Here is a 15914-nt window from a genome sequence, read left to right as displayed (position 1 = left end):
CTCAATACGGTGCAGTCGTCCTGTCCCCTTTGCAGAAAAGCATCCCCAAAGAATGATGTTTCCACCTCCATGCTTCACGGTTGGGATGGTGTTCTTGGGGTTGTACTCATCCTTCTTCTTCCTCCAAACACGATGAGTGGAGTTTAGACCAAAAAGCTCTATTTTTGTCTCATCAGACCACATGACCTTCTCCCATTCCTCCTCTGGATCATCCAGATGGTCATTGGCAAACTTCAGATGGGCCTGGACATGCGCTGGGTTGAGCAGGGGGACCTTGTGTGCGCTGCAGGATTTTAATCCAGGACGGTGTAGTGTGTTACTAATGGTTTTCTTTGAGACTGTGGTCCCAGCTCTCTTCAGGTCATTGACCAGGTCCTGCCATGTAGTTCCGGGCTGATCCCTCACCTTCCTCATGATCATTGATGCCCCATGAGGTGAGATCTTGCATGGAGCCCCAGACCGAGGGAGATTGACCATCATCTTGAACTTCTTCCATTTTCTAATAATTGTGCCAACAGTTGTTGCCTTCTCACCAAGCTGCTTGCCTATTGTCCTGTAGCCCATCCCAGCCTTGTTCAGGTCTACAATTTTATGCCTGATGTCCTTACACAGCTCTCTGGTCTTGGCCATTGTGGAGAGGTTGCAGTCTGTCTGATTGAGTGTGTGGACAGGTGTCTTTTATACAGGTAATGAGTTCAAACAGGTGCAGTTAATACAGGTAATGAGTGGAGAACAGGAGGGCTTCTTAAAGAAAAACTAACAGGTTTGTGAGAGCCGGAATTCTTACTGGTTGGTAGGTGATCAAATACTGATATCATGCAATAAAATGCAAATGAATTATTTAAAAATCATACAATGTGATTTTCAAAAAATTACAGACATCTACATGCTTTGTAAGTAGGAAAACCTGCAAAATCGGCAGCGTATCAAATACTTGTTCTCCCCACTGTATATACAGAAGTCTGTTTATTTGCTTGTCTATTTACCAATTTGTGCACTTGCTGAATAATTGCTTTCTTTGTTCAATGCACTTGCTTCGCAATGTGAAAAAAAAATGAGTGAAATGATCTTGCTGTTCTCAACAACCAGGTGCTTTTGCTCTCCAAGTCTGTGAGGACACTCTTCGAAAGTGTAGACCCTCACAAAACCTCCCGCCAGATTGTCTCTGTCTTAATTCTCGATGTGTGCCAACCAGTTAGCAGGCTGCCCACTGAGCAAAGGACTTTGAAAAGATGTCTTCCCGGTTGAAAAGACGATGCTCAGTGGCTATGGTCCACAGGCTATAGTCCCCACTTACGTCACGGAGAGAATCTTCTGGTGCATGAGAAAGAAACAGGGTAAAGTACAAATGACTATCAACCATAGTTCTGCATTCAACACTGCAGTTCCACATGAACTCCTCACCGTGGATTTTGGCCCCAACAGCATCTTGGACACAAACCTGTGCAATTGAATTCAAAACATTCTGATGGGCAGGTCACAAACTGTGAAGACTGTCAACAACACCTGCTCCTCATTGATTCCTAACATTGGGGACACTAAGGATATGTCCTTAGCCCACTCCTACAATCCCTGACGGAGAGTTTCTGCACAATATAAGCGCCACGGTTGGAAAATACCACCATGGTGCCATATTAACAAAGTCTGTCTACGTCAGCAACACAAAGATGATTGTGGACTTTAGGAAGAAAATAGGGAAGTCACCCCGACCCACATCAATGTTTTTTTTTTTGTCGAGTGTGTCAGTAGGTTTAACCGTCTACAGGCTCACATAGCTGAGGACCTGTCACGGTCCATCAACACACCTACTGCTGTAGAAGGGGTGCAGCAGGGACTCCACTCCCCAAGGCAACTGAAGAAGTTTGATGTGCCAGCTTAGATCCTCTCAGAAAAACACTGCTGCACCACTGTGAATCCTGTCAGCTACTTTAATCAGATGATATGCCATACCATTACAAAAAATCAAAGACCTGTGATCAGAATGTTTAGTTACTGCGTCTTGCCTTTGTGAGGCAGTATGCTTTCCATGGCTCCTTTGTTTCATATTATGTATATTTTCTTTGCCAAAGCAATTAGAGTGAATATGACTGTATAAAGAAAAGGTTCCTGGATGATTTCTTAGGGGTTCTTCAATTGGAAATGTTGTTCGTTAAAGAAACGTAAAAGGGATTTTTCAAACAACCCCATTTTCTTCCTCAAAAACAAACTTTGAAGTAGCTTAATCTAATGAACGCTCAACAGTTAGGATGTCAAGTGGCTTATCAACTCCCAGCGGATTGTGCATCAGCTGCCCCTCAGAGATGATTTTTCCTGTGCCATTATTCTGAAATCCCTGCGGAAGCTCTCGTCCAACACTGAGAGTAAAGACAGCAAGCCCAGTGCTGGAGACCAGATAACCTGCTTTGCCAACCAGTCAGTGGCCTTGTGTCAATTTTTAATTCCTTGCAGCCTCACTCCCAACGCCATCTCTTTCTCAAAACCCTTGGATGAGAAAACGAGAGAAGAGACCTCTGACTTTCTCCTCCGGTGGGTTTTGTTAAGGAGGTGAGGAGAGAGGAAAGAGAAGGGCATAGCTTTCAGTTTTTCACAAAAGATCCAACAGAGATTTGGCTTCTGCATTTAACCCAACCCCTCCAAATTGAAGAGGCACAGAGAGCTGCCACAATGAGCATCCAGGGAGCAGTTAGAGACAGGAAGACAGATATAAACGAGTTGCTCTGGGATTCGATCTAGCAGCCTTTTGGTTGCTGGTAAAATGTTTGTATTCATTTAACCACCTGCCGGAGATGAGGTTTATAAACTTGGCTTTCTTCAGTCTTTTTAGGGTTCATGCACTCATTGGCAGTCATGGTCATTGGCAAGTCATTTAAATGGGGAATTTAATTATAAAATGAAATAAATATACAAACTATTGTATGAAGAAATGCAGTCCTTCACTACATATTGCCTGAGTTCATGACAACGTTTCTATCATGATATAGCTGCTAATATCACACAGGACAATCAGAAGTGATTGTTAAATTATAGAGTTGGGAGGACTGTTTCAAAACATCATCAGTAACCTGTCAGGTTTTTGTCAGGAAGGAAGAGAGACTGAGCAAAAGCCAAAGGTTTGGGACCAAAAGCATTCCTCATCTAGAGGAAGCTGCTATTCTTTCCTCTCATCAGGTCTAGATTACTTTTGGAAAATAGAAATCCATCACAGGGAACTGTCTAAACATGAATAACATTTCTCCAAGTACCATTGCTAAGGCTCAGATGTGTATTATGAATCATTTTAGTAGAGAAACATTTTCTTGAAAAAGAGTCTACAGCAGTTTGAATGGAAGGTAATTCATTTTAAACCGGTATCATAAACAGGTAAGACTTATTTTACACTTTACATTTTTTGTCAGTTTAACTCAAAGGTCATTAAATGTTACTAATGACTTAAAACATATAAGACACTAACCTTTCATTTAAAAAAAAAAAAAGTTTAGAATGATGATTTTTCTCAAAATGCTCTACTTCAGGTAGATTTTTTTTATTATCCTTTTTTGCATGTAGGTTGACTGATTAATTCAATTTATTCACAAAAACATATATTTTTTCTAAAGTAAAAGAATGTTTTAGTTAATAGTTTTTTGGCACCCGCTACCAAAGTAATTGCAGTACTTCACAAGGAAGGTTCCCACGTTTTCCCAAAATCAAGTTAGTTTGTGAATGAGTTCAGCATTTTTCAACTAACTCAGTTCAATAACAATGTCTCTGTCATTAACAAATACAGTCATGGGTGGTAACTCTAGAGTTAATTTGAAAGGGCAATGCATATTGGGAAAGTATATTTGAGGTGTGGCTTAGTATATTACTTTATTATTTTAACAACTCATGTGTTTGATAATTTGTGTTTTTTTTCTCTCAATAAAAAGTAGTATAAAATGAAAAACCTGTTAAGCTAGCCCTAAACCTGTAAGTTCTGCCAACTTCTGTCTTTTAATTTTATAAACATAAAAATATTAAGACAAGTGAAAATGCCAATTATTTTTGAATTATGCTATCTTATTTGGGTTTACATCGCATCTTTCATTTTTCTCCTTTTTGTGAGACAGTGTTGCGGTGGATGTGTAACCCAACCGGGCAACGACAGGGTTTGGCCCAGAGGAACATCACATATACTGCAGTCTAACTCATCAAGACTTGAGAATGAAAAATATGTTTGGAGGCATTCTAAGTGCAACCCTCCCTTATTTTAAACTCAGTGGCCTATGGCTGTTTCTCCACGTCATAAAATATTGTATTATTCTACAGTAGTTTCTCTTAAGATTATTTATTTAGATAGGGGTTATTTTGTACTTTCACAATTGAATATTTTATGTTTGACATCGAAGGGTTAAGAGCGGTGACCCATTTATGTAGGAGGCTCTAAAAATCTAGTCAATAGCCGAATGTGACAGACTGGTAGAGACTGAAAGGGAACGGTTCCAGAATTAGTTCTCACAGGAGATTAAAACCAAAAATAAAGGTCATTCATGTCATTCCGGCACTACAGATCGAGTCAGGGAAACAGTCTGACAATATTGTGGAAAGAATAAACCGGGTCAATTCAAACAGACAACAGCAATGATTCACACACGAGGGAATTTGAATCTGGACTGTGAACAGAAAGAATCAGTCGTGGCTTTGCTGATTGGCTCAGACGTTACAACTGTCATGGCTACGATAACCACAGTCACCGGTGACACTTTATTTGACGTTTCTGAACAAAGCCACATGACGTCTGAGGCGAAAGTGTTACCTATTTATTTGTCTCTGAAGTTGACGTCCGGCACATTCATTTTAATCAGATCAAGGTCACCTTGTAGTGATTATGATACGATACATCATGTTAATATTGTGTCCAGTGTGGAACTAATATGCAGTTCTTCCAGATGGACGACTTCACAGTGTCACATACAGTATATTGTATATTGTCATACTGTTCTCCCCCGGGGATTACGTAAGAGTCTGATGGCACAGGAAAGGGACGCCATGTTCCAGATTGCATATCTGCATACAGAGTGTGTAGAGATATGTCATTGTCTATTACATAAACTGTGAAGATCTCGCATTATAGAGAGCGCAAAGCCACCCATTTGAAAACGAGGACCATATTCTAGCGGTCAGGCTTACTGAGCATTTGCACCCTGTGCAAAATATGCGCCTGCTATTTTCAGAGGAGAATAAAAGCAACAATGTATTCCGCGGGTTTTGCGCCCACGTCATGTGTGTTATACGTCAGTATACAATCTTTTCACACGTAGTAATATTTACTGTCAGTGTGTAAACTATGTCTACATGCGTCAATATACAACGGTTTCATTCCCCAATGAAAAGAACAGCCGTGAACTCTTAGTAGACCTGTCCCTGAATGAGGAGCTGTGCTGTAGATACCGTGGAATGCACCTGGTCGACATCCTCCTGTTCACTCCTCTCCCTGAGATAGCGGCCTGGAGCTCTCTGCACAATGACAGCACGATCACACAGAGGAGAGACGAGTTAACGCCGTGGGCATGACCTCCATCGCCAGAGTGCTGCAATCTAAGATTAGCGCATCTTAGTTTCACTGGGAGCCAAGCTTGGAATTCCCTTTGTTTTTGATGAAAAAGTGTTGGTATCATTTTCATCAAAATACCTTCATATGTATATAAAGTATAGGTGTGTTTATAAAGTTTATAATGTGTACATTCTGTATATACATACATAAATATGTATACATATTGAATATATACAGTATAAAGTGCTCAAACTGGTCAAAAATAATTTCCGGTGCAGTTTCTATTCAATTTCAGGAGGTCCGCAATAATTTTAAGCTGATGTTCATTCAGGGGAACAGGAGCTCAAACAGTGAACAGTGTGAGATGCCAGTGCCCAGGTCAAGCAGTGTATCTGTGAAACATTATGTGGTCATTCAAAGGCACATGGCCCCTACAACACTGTTCAGCTTGACATTTAAAAATATTTGTAATACATTTCTAAACACTGCCCAAATGCTATTATTTAAATGGAAAACCAGCATGCCATCAATCAACTACGATCATAATAGACAGGCCATGGGTAATGTATTTTATGTAAAAGACAAAATATTGTTTTGAAAAGTTGAAATACAAAATTTGGATAGTTAATACTAAAATAACTTTGCAGAAATTATACTTTTCCTGTTAGGCAACAGAGAGCGTTAAAAGGTTACAGTCTCCAAATGGCCCTCCTTTTTGTGTGTCTAGATTAAGCTGGTCCAATGTGAGGGTGAATTTCCATGTGAAAGACCCAACTACAGTACACAGTTGCATGGTTCTGCCTTGTAATAGAGCATTAATCACTCCCGTGATGGTTCTGGAGCCACAATCGAGTCCCACGGCATATGTTTGCAAAACAACTGACCCATAATGCCCAAATCTCACTGCTTTGACAGAAGCTCATTCATGTCTAAGGTGGAAGGAATGCGTGGCCACCTTTTTGGGGTGTTCCTGCTAACAGCAATTCTCTTTCATCACGCCTAATTGAAATAGACCCATGGAGGGAAACTGGTGAGTTTTACTTAACCTGAAACCCAGGAAGCTATTATTTTTTTTATTCGTTGTAATTACATTGCAAATGTTCCATTTAAGCCCCTAAAAAGAGTGTCATGGATTTTGCTCGGTCCTTGTTCTCTTGGAAAACTCTTTGAAATATTAAATATTAACAAAACACGAGTTTAATGCAATGTAAGAATTATTGAGAAATATGACTTAATGGGGAATTCCATTTACCGTTTCATTAATGCTGCTGGCTTATTTTTTAATTGTCAAAAGCCCAGACCAATATACGTAATACTAAACTAATCCACTGGGCTCTCTGATTACACTGTTCTATTTAACGGTTTCCATCAACTGTGATTTCCGATTTAATGTGTATATCTGAGAAACTTATTTTAGGAGAAGGATATTTAAAAGTTACAAATAATAAAACTGCCTCTACGAATTGTAGATCAGCGTGATCACAAGAAATATTCTACACACTCAAAATGACACACTGTATGGCAATTATAATATATAATATAATTCAAGTATCTTTTAAAGGCAGATGATATAGCAAGGCATGACAAAAATAAACTGTGATCCCTGGAAAACGTGTGGGGCGGGGGGGGGGAATCGGCATAAAACAAAAAAGAGATCGTCAAATATTGAACTTACCAATATTTGTGTCAGGCACACAGTTTTGCTCATCCAATGTACTCAACGAAATTCAAACTGGATTCTAATAAAGCATGAAATTTCGTTCGCCCGTGTGTCCCACTCACTTGACAAGTTATTGTACACAGTGAGTGTTTCTCAGCCCTTACCCTCCTCAACCCTCTCCAACCAGACTCAGAAATAAGTAACCCCCCCAAGACGTGCACAGACGACCCCCGGAGACTCTTACCTTCAGTTTCTCGTAGCGGTCGCTGAGAGCTGCTACTTGGTGGTCTCGATGCCGACCGACCAGTTTGCACAGGGCACAGATCAACTGTTCGTCCGTGACACAGTACATGTTCACCTTCTCGTCCTCGTGCTCCAGGCACATGAGTCCTCGGAGGTGGCAGTCGGCCATGGGCTCGATCAGACGGTGGCCCGTGAAGGGCTTCTTGTTGGGGTGCGTGGCCTTCAGGCACTCGTCGCAGTAGGACACCTCGCAGGTGACGCACGTCTTCACGGCGTCCTGGGGCGGGTCCTGCTCGCAGAACTGGCACTGGACCCGCTCGCCGCAGGAGGTCATGACCTCGCTGTCCGGGGCTGTCGCGCGCTCACGGCGGGTCTCACTGGGGGAGTTGGGCCCGCTCACGGAGGCCTTCTGGAAACGGTCGATGATGTTCTGCAGGGTGACGTTGCGCTTCAGTCCCTCTAGACCTCGATGGCTGAGGGTGATGACATAGCGACAGGTTGGACACTGGAAGGCGCCGATTGAACGCACAGGCTCGTTGGGGGTGCAGTGCGAGACCAGGATGCGGTGGGCGCAGTTGAAGCACAGGCTGTGGGCGCAGGGCAAGAGCAGCGGGTCCTCGAAAAGCTCCAGACAGATTGGACAGGTCAGCTCCGACTCCAATGTTTCCATCTTCACGCACAACAAAGCAATGTTGTCAGCGAAATCCAGGGAAGCTGATCAGCTATCTGCAGGGACGAGATGGAGTTCGTCATTAGGCAATTTGGAAAAACAGAGAAAGACAGACGGGAGTGAGATGGATAGAAGAGAAAAAGAGAGAGATGGAGAAGCAAATGGTTTGAAAGGAGTAAGCCGTAGGGGGTTGTCAACTTTCCTAGAGCATAAATTAATGACTGGTCATGCCACATTCCTAATCTAAAGAAAGCCAGAGATTACTTGGTGCTTTAGAGGAGTAATAGCAGGTATTGGGTAACACATGTTCGGAATCTTTATCAGATGTCTTAAATTAAAAACGTACTTGAGCAATTAAGACTCTTCATATTGAGTTTGGTTTTACTCTGACCCCTGCAGTGAAATAGAAGCGAAAGCTCCATAGAAAATTTAAGATAAATTATATTAAACATTCAAGAATTCCACATTGATCCGGATTTCCCCTGAACAAATTCATCTCCCTTTTATAGGGAAGCCCCTCTCTCCCATGTGATGCAACAGCCAGAAAAGCCTAATTGGGGGGGAACAAACAAAACAATCTGCATATTTAATGTCAGAGCGTTAAGTGGTTTCAGCCGATTAACTCAGTAAACACAAACATGGGTCACATCTCAGGCAGTGGAACGTTGCTGCCATTTCTGCTAGGCTTCCTCGGGGCCACTAGCTCAGGGGGGCTGAGGGCCATCGGGACCACTAGCTCAGGGGGGCTGAGGGCCATTGGGACCACTAGCTCAGGGGGGCTGAGGGCCATCGGGGCCACTAGCTCAGGGGGGCTGAGGGCCATCAGGACCACTAGCTCAGGAGGGCTGAGGGCCATCGGGGCCACTAGCTCAGGGGCGCTGAGGGCCATCGGGGCCAGTCGGCTCAGCCCAGTTGAAGACCGCGGCCCTTTCGGTTCGTCGGGGGCGTCCGAACTGTGACCGCCCCGGTGGACACGGAGCCTTTGTCCCACACCCCCGCGCCTCCCTCTGCTCGCCTCCCTGTGTGAACTCCCAACCTCCGCTCATTAAGTGTGAATGAAGGGCGAAAGCTCATTACCAGGCCGGCCCGGGCCCAGAGCGGCCTTTGAAGTTGCGAGGACACCCCAGCCCCCCCCCCCCCCCCCCTCCATAGCCGATGGAGTGACGGGCCCGGACCGGTTCCCCCTTCCTGGTCCATTCGCGTCCAGAGGCCCTCAGCTGCAACTCTGGGAGGGACAACAATGATTGTCCACCCTGTCGGCGACGCGGAGGGCTTGAATGTGTCCGCGGGGGGCTTTGTTGTGATACTGTTTTCGGTTTGTGCGGTCACTGGGTTTAACGCAGGTGTCCGAACGTTTTGTGTTTGTATGCCACAAAGGGGTTCTCTCTCTGTCACCCAAGTGGATGAGACGAGCTTAATGGCATAGTGAGCTGGAGTTATTCCACTGTTCAGGAGTCATATTTCAGAGTATAAATTGTGTATAGAATTAGTTTCTTACAGCGTATTTTATATACCAGGCATTAACAAAAGGCGGGGATCTTTTTTGGCCCCCCCATATATTTTGTTCTATATTTAGCAATTTTGAAATCTGTTATTATGAATGTTCATTTCATTATTATTAATGTTCATTTTAAATAATAAATATGTTGCCTAGATGTGGTCAATTTGCGGTGCAACAAATTGTTATTATGATTATTATTAAAATATAACAAAGATTGTCCTACCACTGGATATAGTTGACTGTAAAGGCTAAAATATTAATATTGTTTCCTCTGATAATAATTTGTCCAATCAAATCTAGTCTTAATCTTGAAGAATCAAGAGACATCTCCAATGTCCCTTTTGAAATGCTATTGTACATACGCAATTATTTGCAGCTCATAGCAGGCAGGTTATCAAATTATTAGATACCACTGAAAAATGTCAGTATTGTGGCATATCAATTAAAAAAAATTGCAACAGTTATTACCGAGAACAAAAGTTCTCATATCTATGGTATGAATGGTTGGTATTGAAGGAGTGGCTGGTAAAACGACTCTCATTCTCTGTCTTCTGGATGCTGGTGTGCTTGGCAGGTATTTCAGGAACCAACTGCTGACTTACCTGACAGATTCATCAGAATCCTTTTTCTATTTTTCCACCGAGCAAATTACTACACAGCTGTAACATGCCAATGTAAACAAGATATGCCCTGTCTGCCCACAAAGGCACAGTAAACCAAGCAGTCACTAATCATCAAAGCCTCGTAGCAGTTCAGAAACACGCTTCAAAAAGTAAACCTGAGAGGCTTGCGTGAAGAATGCAAATACTGTACACAAAAGCAACCTGTCCCAGCCTTGATATCACCACACAAACTGCTACCAAAGCCCGGTGGAGTTATGTTGTGGCAGGGAGCCAGAGCAAAGTGCCTCACAGTGACTACACAGCACTAACCCCCCCCCCCCCACCCCGAAAGCTTTCCCATTCATACACGCAGTTCACTTTACCCACCGATGGATCTCGCCCCCCTTTGGTCTGCAGAGACATTTCGGTTGCGGGGTAACTTCTAACCCGAATCAGAAAAGTAAGTTAAGCGACAACGAAGAAGCCACCGCGGAGACAGGCGGAGGCTGCGTCCAGTGGCGGCCAGGAGAGACGGCCAGGAGTGATGGCCAGGAGAGACGGCACGAGTCCTCATAGGGCTGTAATCCTGCGGTAGCTGTCACTGACCAGGAACCTGCAGACGAAGGGCAAGGGGTAGCAAGCTGCAAGAACAACAGGAAGAGCTGCCCTACAATTCCAGGAAAACCAGCTCCACCTACAGCATGAAAGCCAGCCAGCACACTCTAACTGGAAGCACAGACAGGGAGAGCGAGAGAGAGAGAGAGAGAGAGAGAGAGAGAGAGACAGAGATGACAGAAAGAGAGCGAGAGTAGAGAGAAAGAGAGAGAGCGAGTGAGAGAGGAGTCCGGACACAAGCGCAGACAGGGCTTTCCAGTAGGCCTGGTCGGGGTTGCTCCAACCCTCACAGGACCAGACAGGCGGGTCAACGTCCTGCGCCTGCTGAGCTGTGTTCCGGAGAACAGGGCCAGAGGAGAGCGTCAGGATGGGTTTCCTCCGTGACCGTCCGCGCTGCCTCGACAGTGGCACAATGCTGCCCTGCATGGTGGAACGTTCCCCCACTCCGCTGTCACTACGGATTACCAGACAGAAAGGCCAGCTACACACGGGAACGCCGGCACGCAAAACACTCACGCACCCACACACACGCACGCACGCACGCACGCACACGCACGCACGCACAGGGGATGAATTGGAGCTATTCTGGCAGTGGGATTCATCTTGACCACAGGGATGACAGACGCGGATGTCTGATTTCATGTGTTCCTAAACAACAAGCTGACCTGGAACACACAGATTACATCACAATCCGCTGTCTCTCCCTCTTCCTGGCCAAACCGTCGGTGTCTCCTAAAATGTGTCCTCGCCTGTGAACCGGCACGGCTCCAGGAGAAGCGTTATTCAATCATGAAAGGTGAAACATTCCGTTGTTCCAACCCTTTCACGATCAGTAACACTGTGAAAACTGTGCCTTCTCACCACATGAAACACCCCAGCGTGTTCCTGGAAAGCCACGTGTTCATCTGGTCCACTCGTTCTCTCTGAAGCAGGCATGGATAACTTTCAAGACAGGAGGGGGGCTCCCTGGACCATCTGCTCCCCACGTGCCTCCCGGTCCAAACCACAACCCCGCTGGGTTGCGTTTGAAGTCACCTATCATTCAAAATGGCATCCCGACAGAATCCCTCACCACGACGGGCCGAGCCATATTGTAGCCGTGACTGAAATGCCTTGGTTAACAACACACGGCAGACTTCTCAGCGAGGGCTACGGGCGACGCTGCAGATGGCAGAACGGCGTTCTCCTGGCTGACGTCCTGTTCTGCCTATAGCTGTGTTCTGCAGGAAACGGAGAAGGGTTCCTGGAGGATCTTTTGAGGGTTTGTCAAACTGCCACGTAACCCTTTTACAACCCTTTATAGAAAACGATCAGGTACATTTTTTTAATGACCCTAAAGCGGCCTTATAGACTGTACAGTAGCGTATATAGTCATAGGTGACGCCCTGTAGGAACAGCCACATACACTCATTGGCCACACATATGCAACATGTTTGCATACTTCATCCTCAGTCATTATTCCAGTCATCGACAAAAGATGGATCAATTAACCATCGACTAAAGATGGATCAATAATGCACGGCTTGAAGCGAACGATCAGTTGGCTTGAAGCCGGCGTCCTGTCTGCCCACTGCTGCCGGCTATGGAAAAAGGCCTGTGTGAAGTGAAATGTGACCTTTGCAATAGAACTGAGGCGGGCACCACAGGCAGACAAGGGTTCAGAGGTCCAATCATTAGTTAGCACCGGAACCGCAGTCGATAGCCAATGGGAGCATGTGTCAGCAGAGACAGAGAGACAGAGACAGAAGACCGAGAGACAGAGACAGAAGACACTCTATAAAAGCCAACACATAGCCCCCCCACAGCCTTAGTTGTAGAGGTTGTTAAATCCCCAAAAAGCTAGTGCCAGCAGGACCAGATTAAGTACAGAAAAGCTGATAAATACTCTTAATCACGGAAGGAGGTGTCAACGATTCACCCCCCGGGTTCAGGAGGTGGGGGTATGCGTGAGGGGGTTGCAGGGTTTCTGGAATGTGGACCCAGCAAACAGAAGGGTTCCAGAAACAGACACTGGGGCCGAATAACCAAATAAAGTCCCCTTTAGAGTAGGACTGGTTCTTTGACGTGCCACGTCACGTTTTCACCGGGTGCCCGCTGTCATTCTCACTCGGGTGGCAGATTTGTTTTTCTCCAGTTCGGGGCACTTTTTTAATCAGCTCTGCCACGCTCTTTTATCATCCCTAATGATGGCCGGGATCCATGTATTCGTAATGAGACGGCGAGTGAGCTTGGTCTTTCTCACCGCGTTCCCCGTGGCAGACCCCTAACGTGGTTATCTGTAATCCCTTCTCTGCAGCGTGTCTGTGACCAGCGCGTGGCCGGCCGCTGCACCCTAAAGCGGCCGGCTCAGTGGAGAGCGTCCCGACCGACCACTCCGTCTGCCTAATGTGATTTACAGCTGTGGCGCGAGCCAGATGATTACACAGAGCCTCTAATCTCCCAAATCTGCACCCGTTCACATCACTGTGATTATCTGCAGAGGCCGTGTTCTGACCCACATTCAACAAAGGACGGGGGTTTACTAATGCCATGTATTTATTACAGCGACGACCAGGAAGCACTTTGCTGCTGTCCCCTGCTGCCTGAGACAATAATCACCATGTGTCCACTTTTATGTCAATATCCAAGCATTTCTGTCAGAAGTACTTCACTGTAACTCAATTTCTGTCAATTAACATGTTAAGGAGAAAAACAAACAGCAATGACTTTATTGGGACTGCCTGGGTGTGTTCTGAGTAGGAGGGACAGCAGAAACCAGATTTTATTGGCAGAGAGCTTTGGAATGTTTTTCCTTATTGGTCTATAACAAATTTATTGCATGGTGATGTCACCACGGAAAGGGGAAATTCCAGCCTATGCAAACCTACCGATTACAAGGTAATGGGAATGAATATCTTATATTCAACAAAGAACTAACTGGTCTTTTTCTGTTTTTACAGTGTTAACTTCAACAGTGAAATATGAATAGTAATATGAAAACTTTGAGTGTATTTGTCCAGTGTTGATGTACTCCTGTGATGGAATAGTGACAACTCTGTGACGAGGGACAATAACCAACAGTCAGAGCTTAACATCTGATAACACAGTGGGGGAAATGCAGCCAGTTAAAGGAAAGACGCTGCGATGAAGCTTGTGTATGCAGCTGAGAGAAAGAGAGTCCAGCGCTGATTTAAGAACCGATAAGAGACTGGAAAAGGAGCCTGCCATTGGACTGGTAGGTTGCCAGTTTGCCCGCGCACAGTCAACCAGTCCAGCAGCTTTAGAAAAGAGGCTCTGTAGCAGAACCTGCTGTGGGCAGGGCCAGTCTGGATGTAGGTCATCCCGGTCAGTAATCAGATCTGCCAAACTCTCCTGTTTCCTTTCTGTGGCTTGGCAGGTGGCATCAGCGGGAAAATTGTGTTTTCTTTCCATAACCACAGTTTCTTTCCCTGAATCCCCCCTGCTTTCCCAACCGAGCCCAGCAAAGATTTCACGATAACAGAATTGGTCGCTGAGTAATCTCAGTTTTCCATCATCTGATTAAAATGTCGTCTTTCCAAGTGTCTCCCCCTGATCCCAGAACACCAAGAACTCACTAGATAAACATAGGGTTTATTCATATTCGAGGTTCATTACAAATCATTGACATCGCGGATAAACCGATGAGTAAACTTCAAATAATGATTTCAATGAAGGTCTGTTGTGAACCGTTTGCGTCGAGGCACTGGCGTTTCAGATCACCACACGTGCGTGGACGGCCAAATCAGTTCAATGCTAAACAGGTTAAAGAGGGACACCTCGTGGTTGGCACATGAACTGCACGACACTGACGACGCCTGAGAACGTGGACAAGCTGACTACCAGTGCAGCCTCCCAAACAAACACATCCGAATCACCGCTCACCAGCCAGAGCTAAACCTCTCCTGGCTGACAACACCTTGGCTGCATTCCACAGCCTAAACCTCAGCGATGTCTACGCTAACACCTTTGTCTCCCACCGCACAAGGTTTCCATGGTGATGCGTGTGTGTGTGTGTGTGTGTTCAGCAGTGATCTGATGAGTGACTGCTGAGGAAGTTGGGTATTTCTTTGCTCTCCTGGAAAACTGTTAGTTACTGATTAACAGGGAACACCCTAGGGAACAAGCCTCAACAGTGAAATCTCAGTTTTTATGAATTGAAAAAAAGAAAAGAAGCTGTAATGAGGAACTGTGTAAAACTTGGCCGCAGACAAGCTCTGTTGGAAAACTACAGACAGGCTTTTGTCACAATATCGCACATAGGCCTAATGGCTCAGGGCTGTATGTAAGCATGATTGTTACACTGTTATCTTCCACTTGGTGTTATCTCATCTGCGTATCAAATTACATTGAGCTTGACATTGGGACACAGGGTTTCGCCATGACAGTGTCTTTTCATTCCGCTGGTAACGCAAATGTGGAACAAGCACCTCAGGTTCATTAACACACTTTCTTTTAAGAGCCGCATCACTTCTTGACGAGAAAATATTGTGAAATGGTCACATTCTCCACACAGCCCCAGTCAGTCTAACTGACATTCCAGTCCTTTTCTTCCCTGGCCTGCAGTTTATTGCATGTAGTGAGTGGAATGTTAGACAGAGACTGGTACCAGACTACAAATGGCATGTCTGATTAAAAAAATGAAAAACAAACACGGCTTTTCATGGAGAATATTTTCACGATGGTGACTCAACACACCAGCACACAATCACAACACTGACAGTTCAATGAGCTAACATCTAAGGAATGCCGATCACAGACAAGCCACTGCTCAAGATCACACCTGTTGTCGTGTTGTGGCACTCTGTCATTTCACACTGCCCCTACAACACTGCCTTTCATTCTACTGTAGGAGAGGCCACTTTGACCAGTCATCTGTTGACAAACATAAGGGCATTTCTGGGTAAAGCGCAACACTCCGACATGCGCTTTAGGACTGTGCTCTGCCCTCAAGGCTTAGAAACTTGTTCTGAGACAACGTGTAGCTGCATAAACACACTTAAGCATTTTCATTGCACAAAATCATGTCACAATGTCAACCCTTCCTGAGAAGAAAGAAAAGAACCTGTTTGACAGAAAAAAATAAAATAAAATGAAGTCAAAGTAGTTACATC

General features: G+C 44.9%; 1 protein-coding gene across 6 annotated transcripts in view; it reads right to left on the bottom strand.

The window, feature by feature from the left end:
• The window catches only part of mid1 (midline 1), a 42005-nt gene that overhangs the window by 12685 nt on the left and 13406 nt on the right, over positions 1-15914 (bottom strand). For 4 of the 6 annotated variants that reach the window (XM_010884493.4, XM_010884495.4, XM_010884494.4 and 1 more), the window contains exons 2-3: positions 7417-8141; positions 5410-5475 (exon numbers count right to left, since the gene is read on the bottom strand). In XM_010884493.4, coding sequence (XP_010882795.1) covers positions 5410-5475; positions 7417-8085 — 735 coding nt within the window. In that variant the 5' untranslated portion in view covers positions 8086-8141. Of the gene's footprint in view, positions 1-5409; positions 5476-7416; positions 8142-10575; positions 11306-15914 lie in introns of those variants that run through there. The other 2 variants (XM_010884492.5, XM_034288929.1) reach the window with 2 other exon arrangements.

This window comes from Esox lucius, chromosome 20, assembly GCF_011004845.1.
Source record: "Esox lucius isolate fEsoLuc1 chromosome 20, fEsoLuc1.pri, whole genome shotgun sequence".
Classification (NCBI taxonomy): Eukaryota; Metazoa; Chordata; class Actinopteri; order Esociformes; family Esocidae; genus Esox; species Esox lucius.
This window is presented reverse-complemented; position numbering and strand designations above follow the sequence as displayed.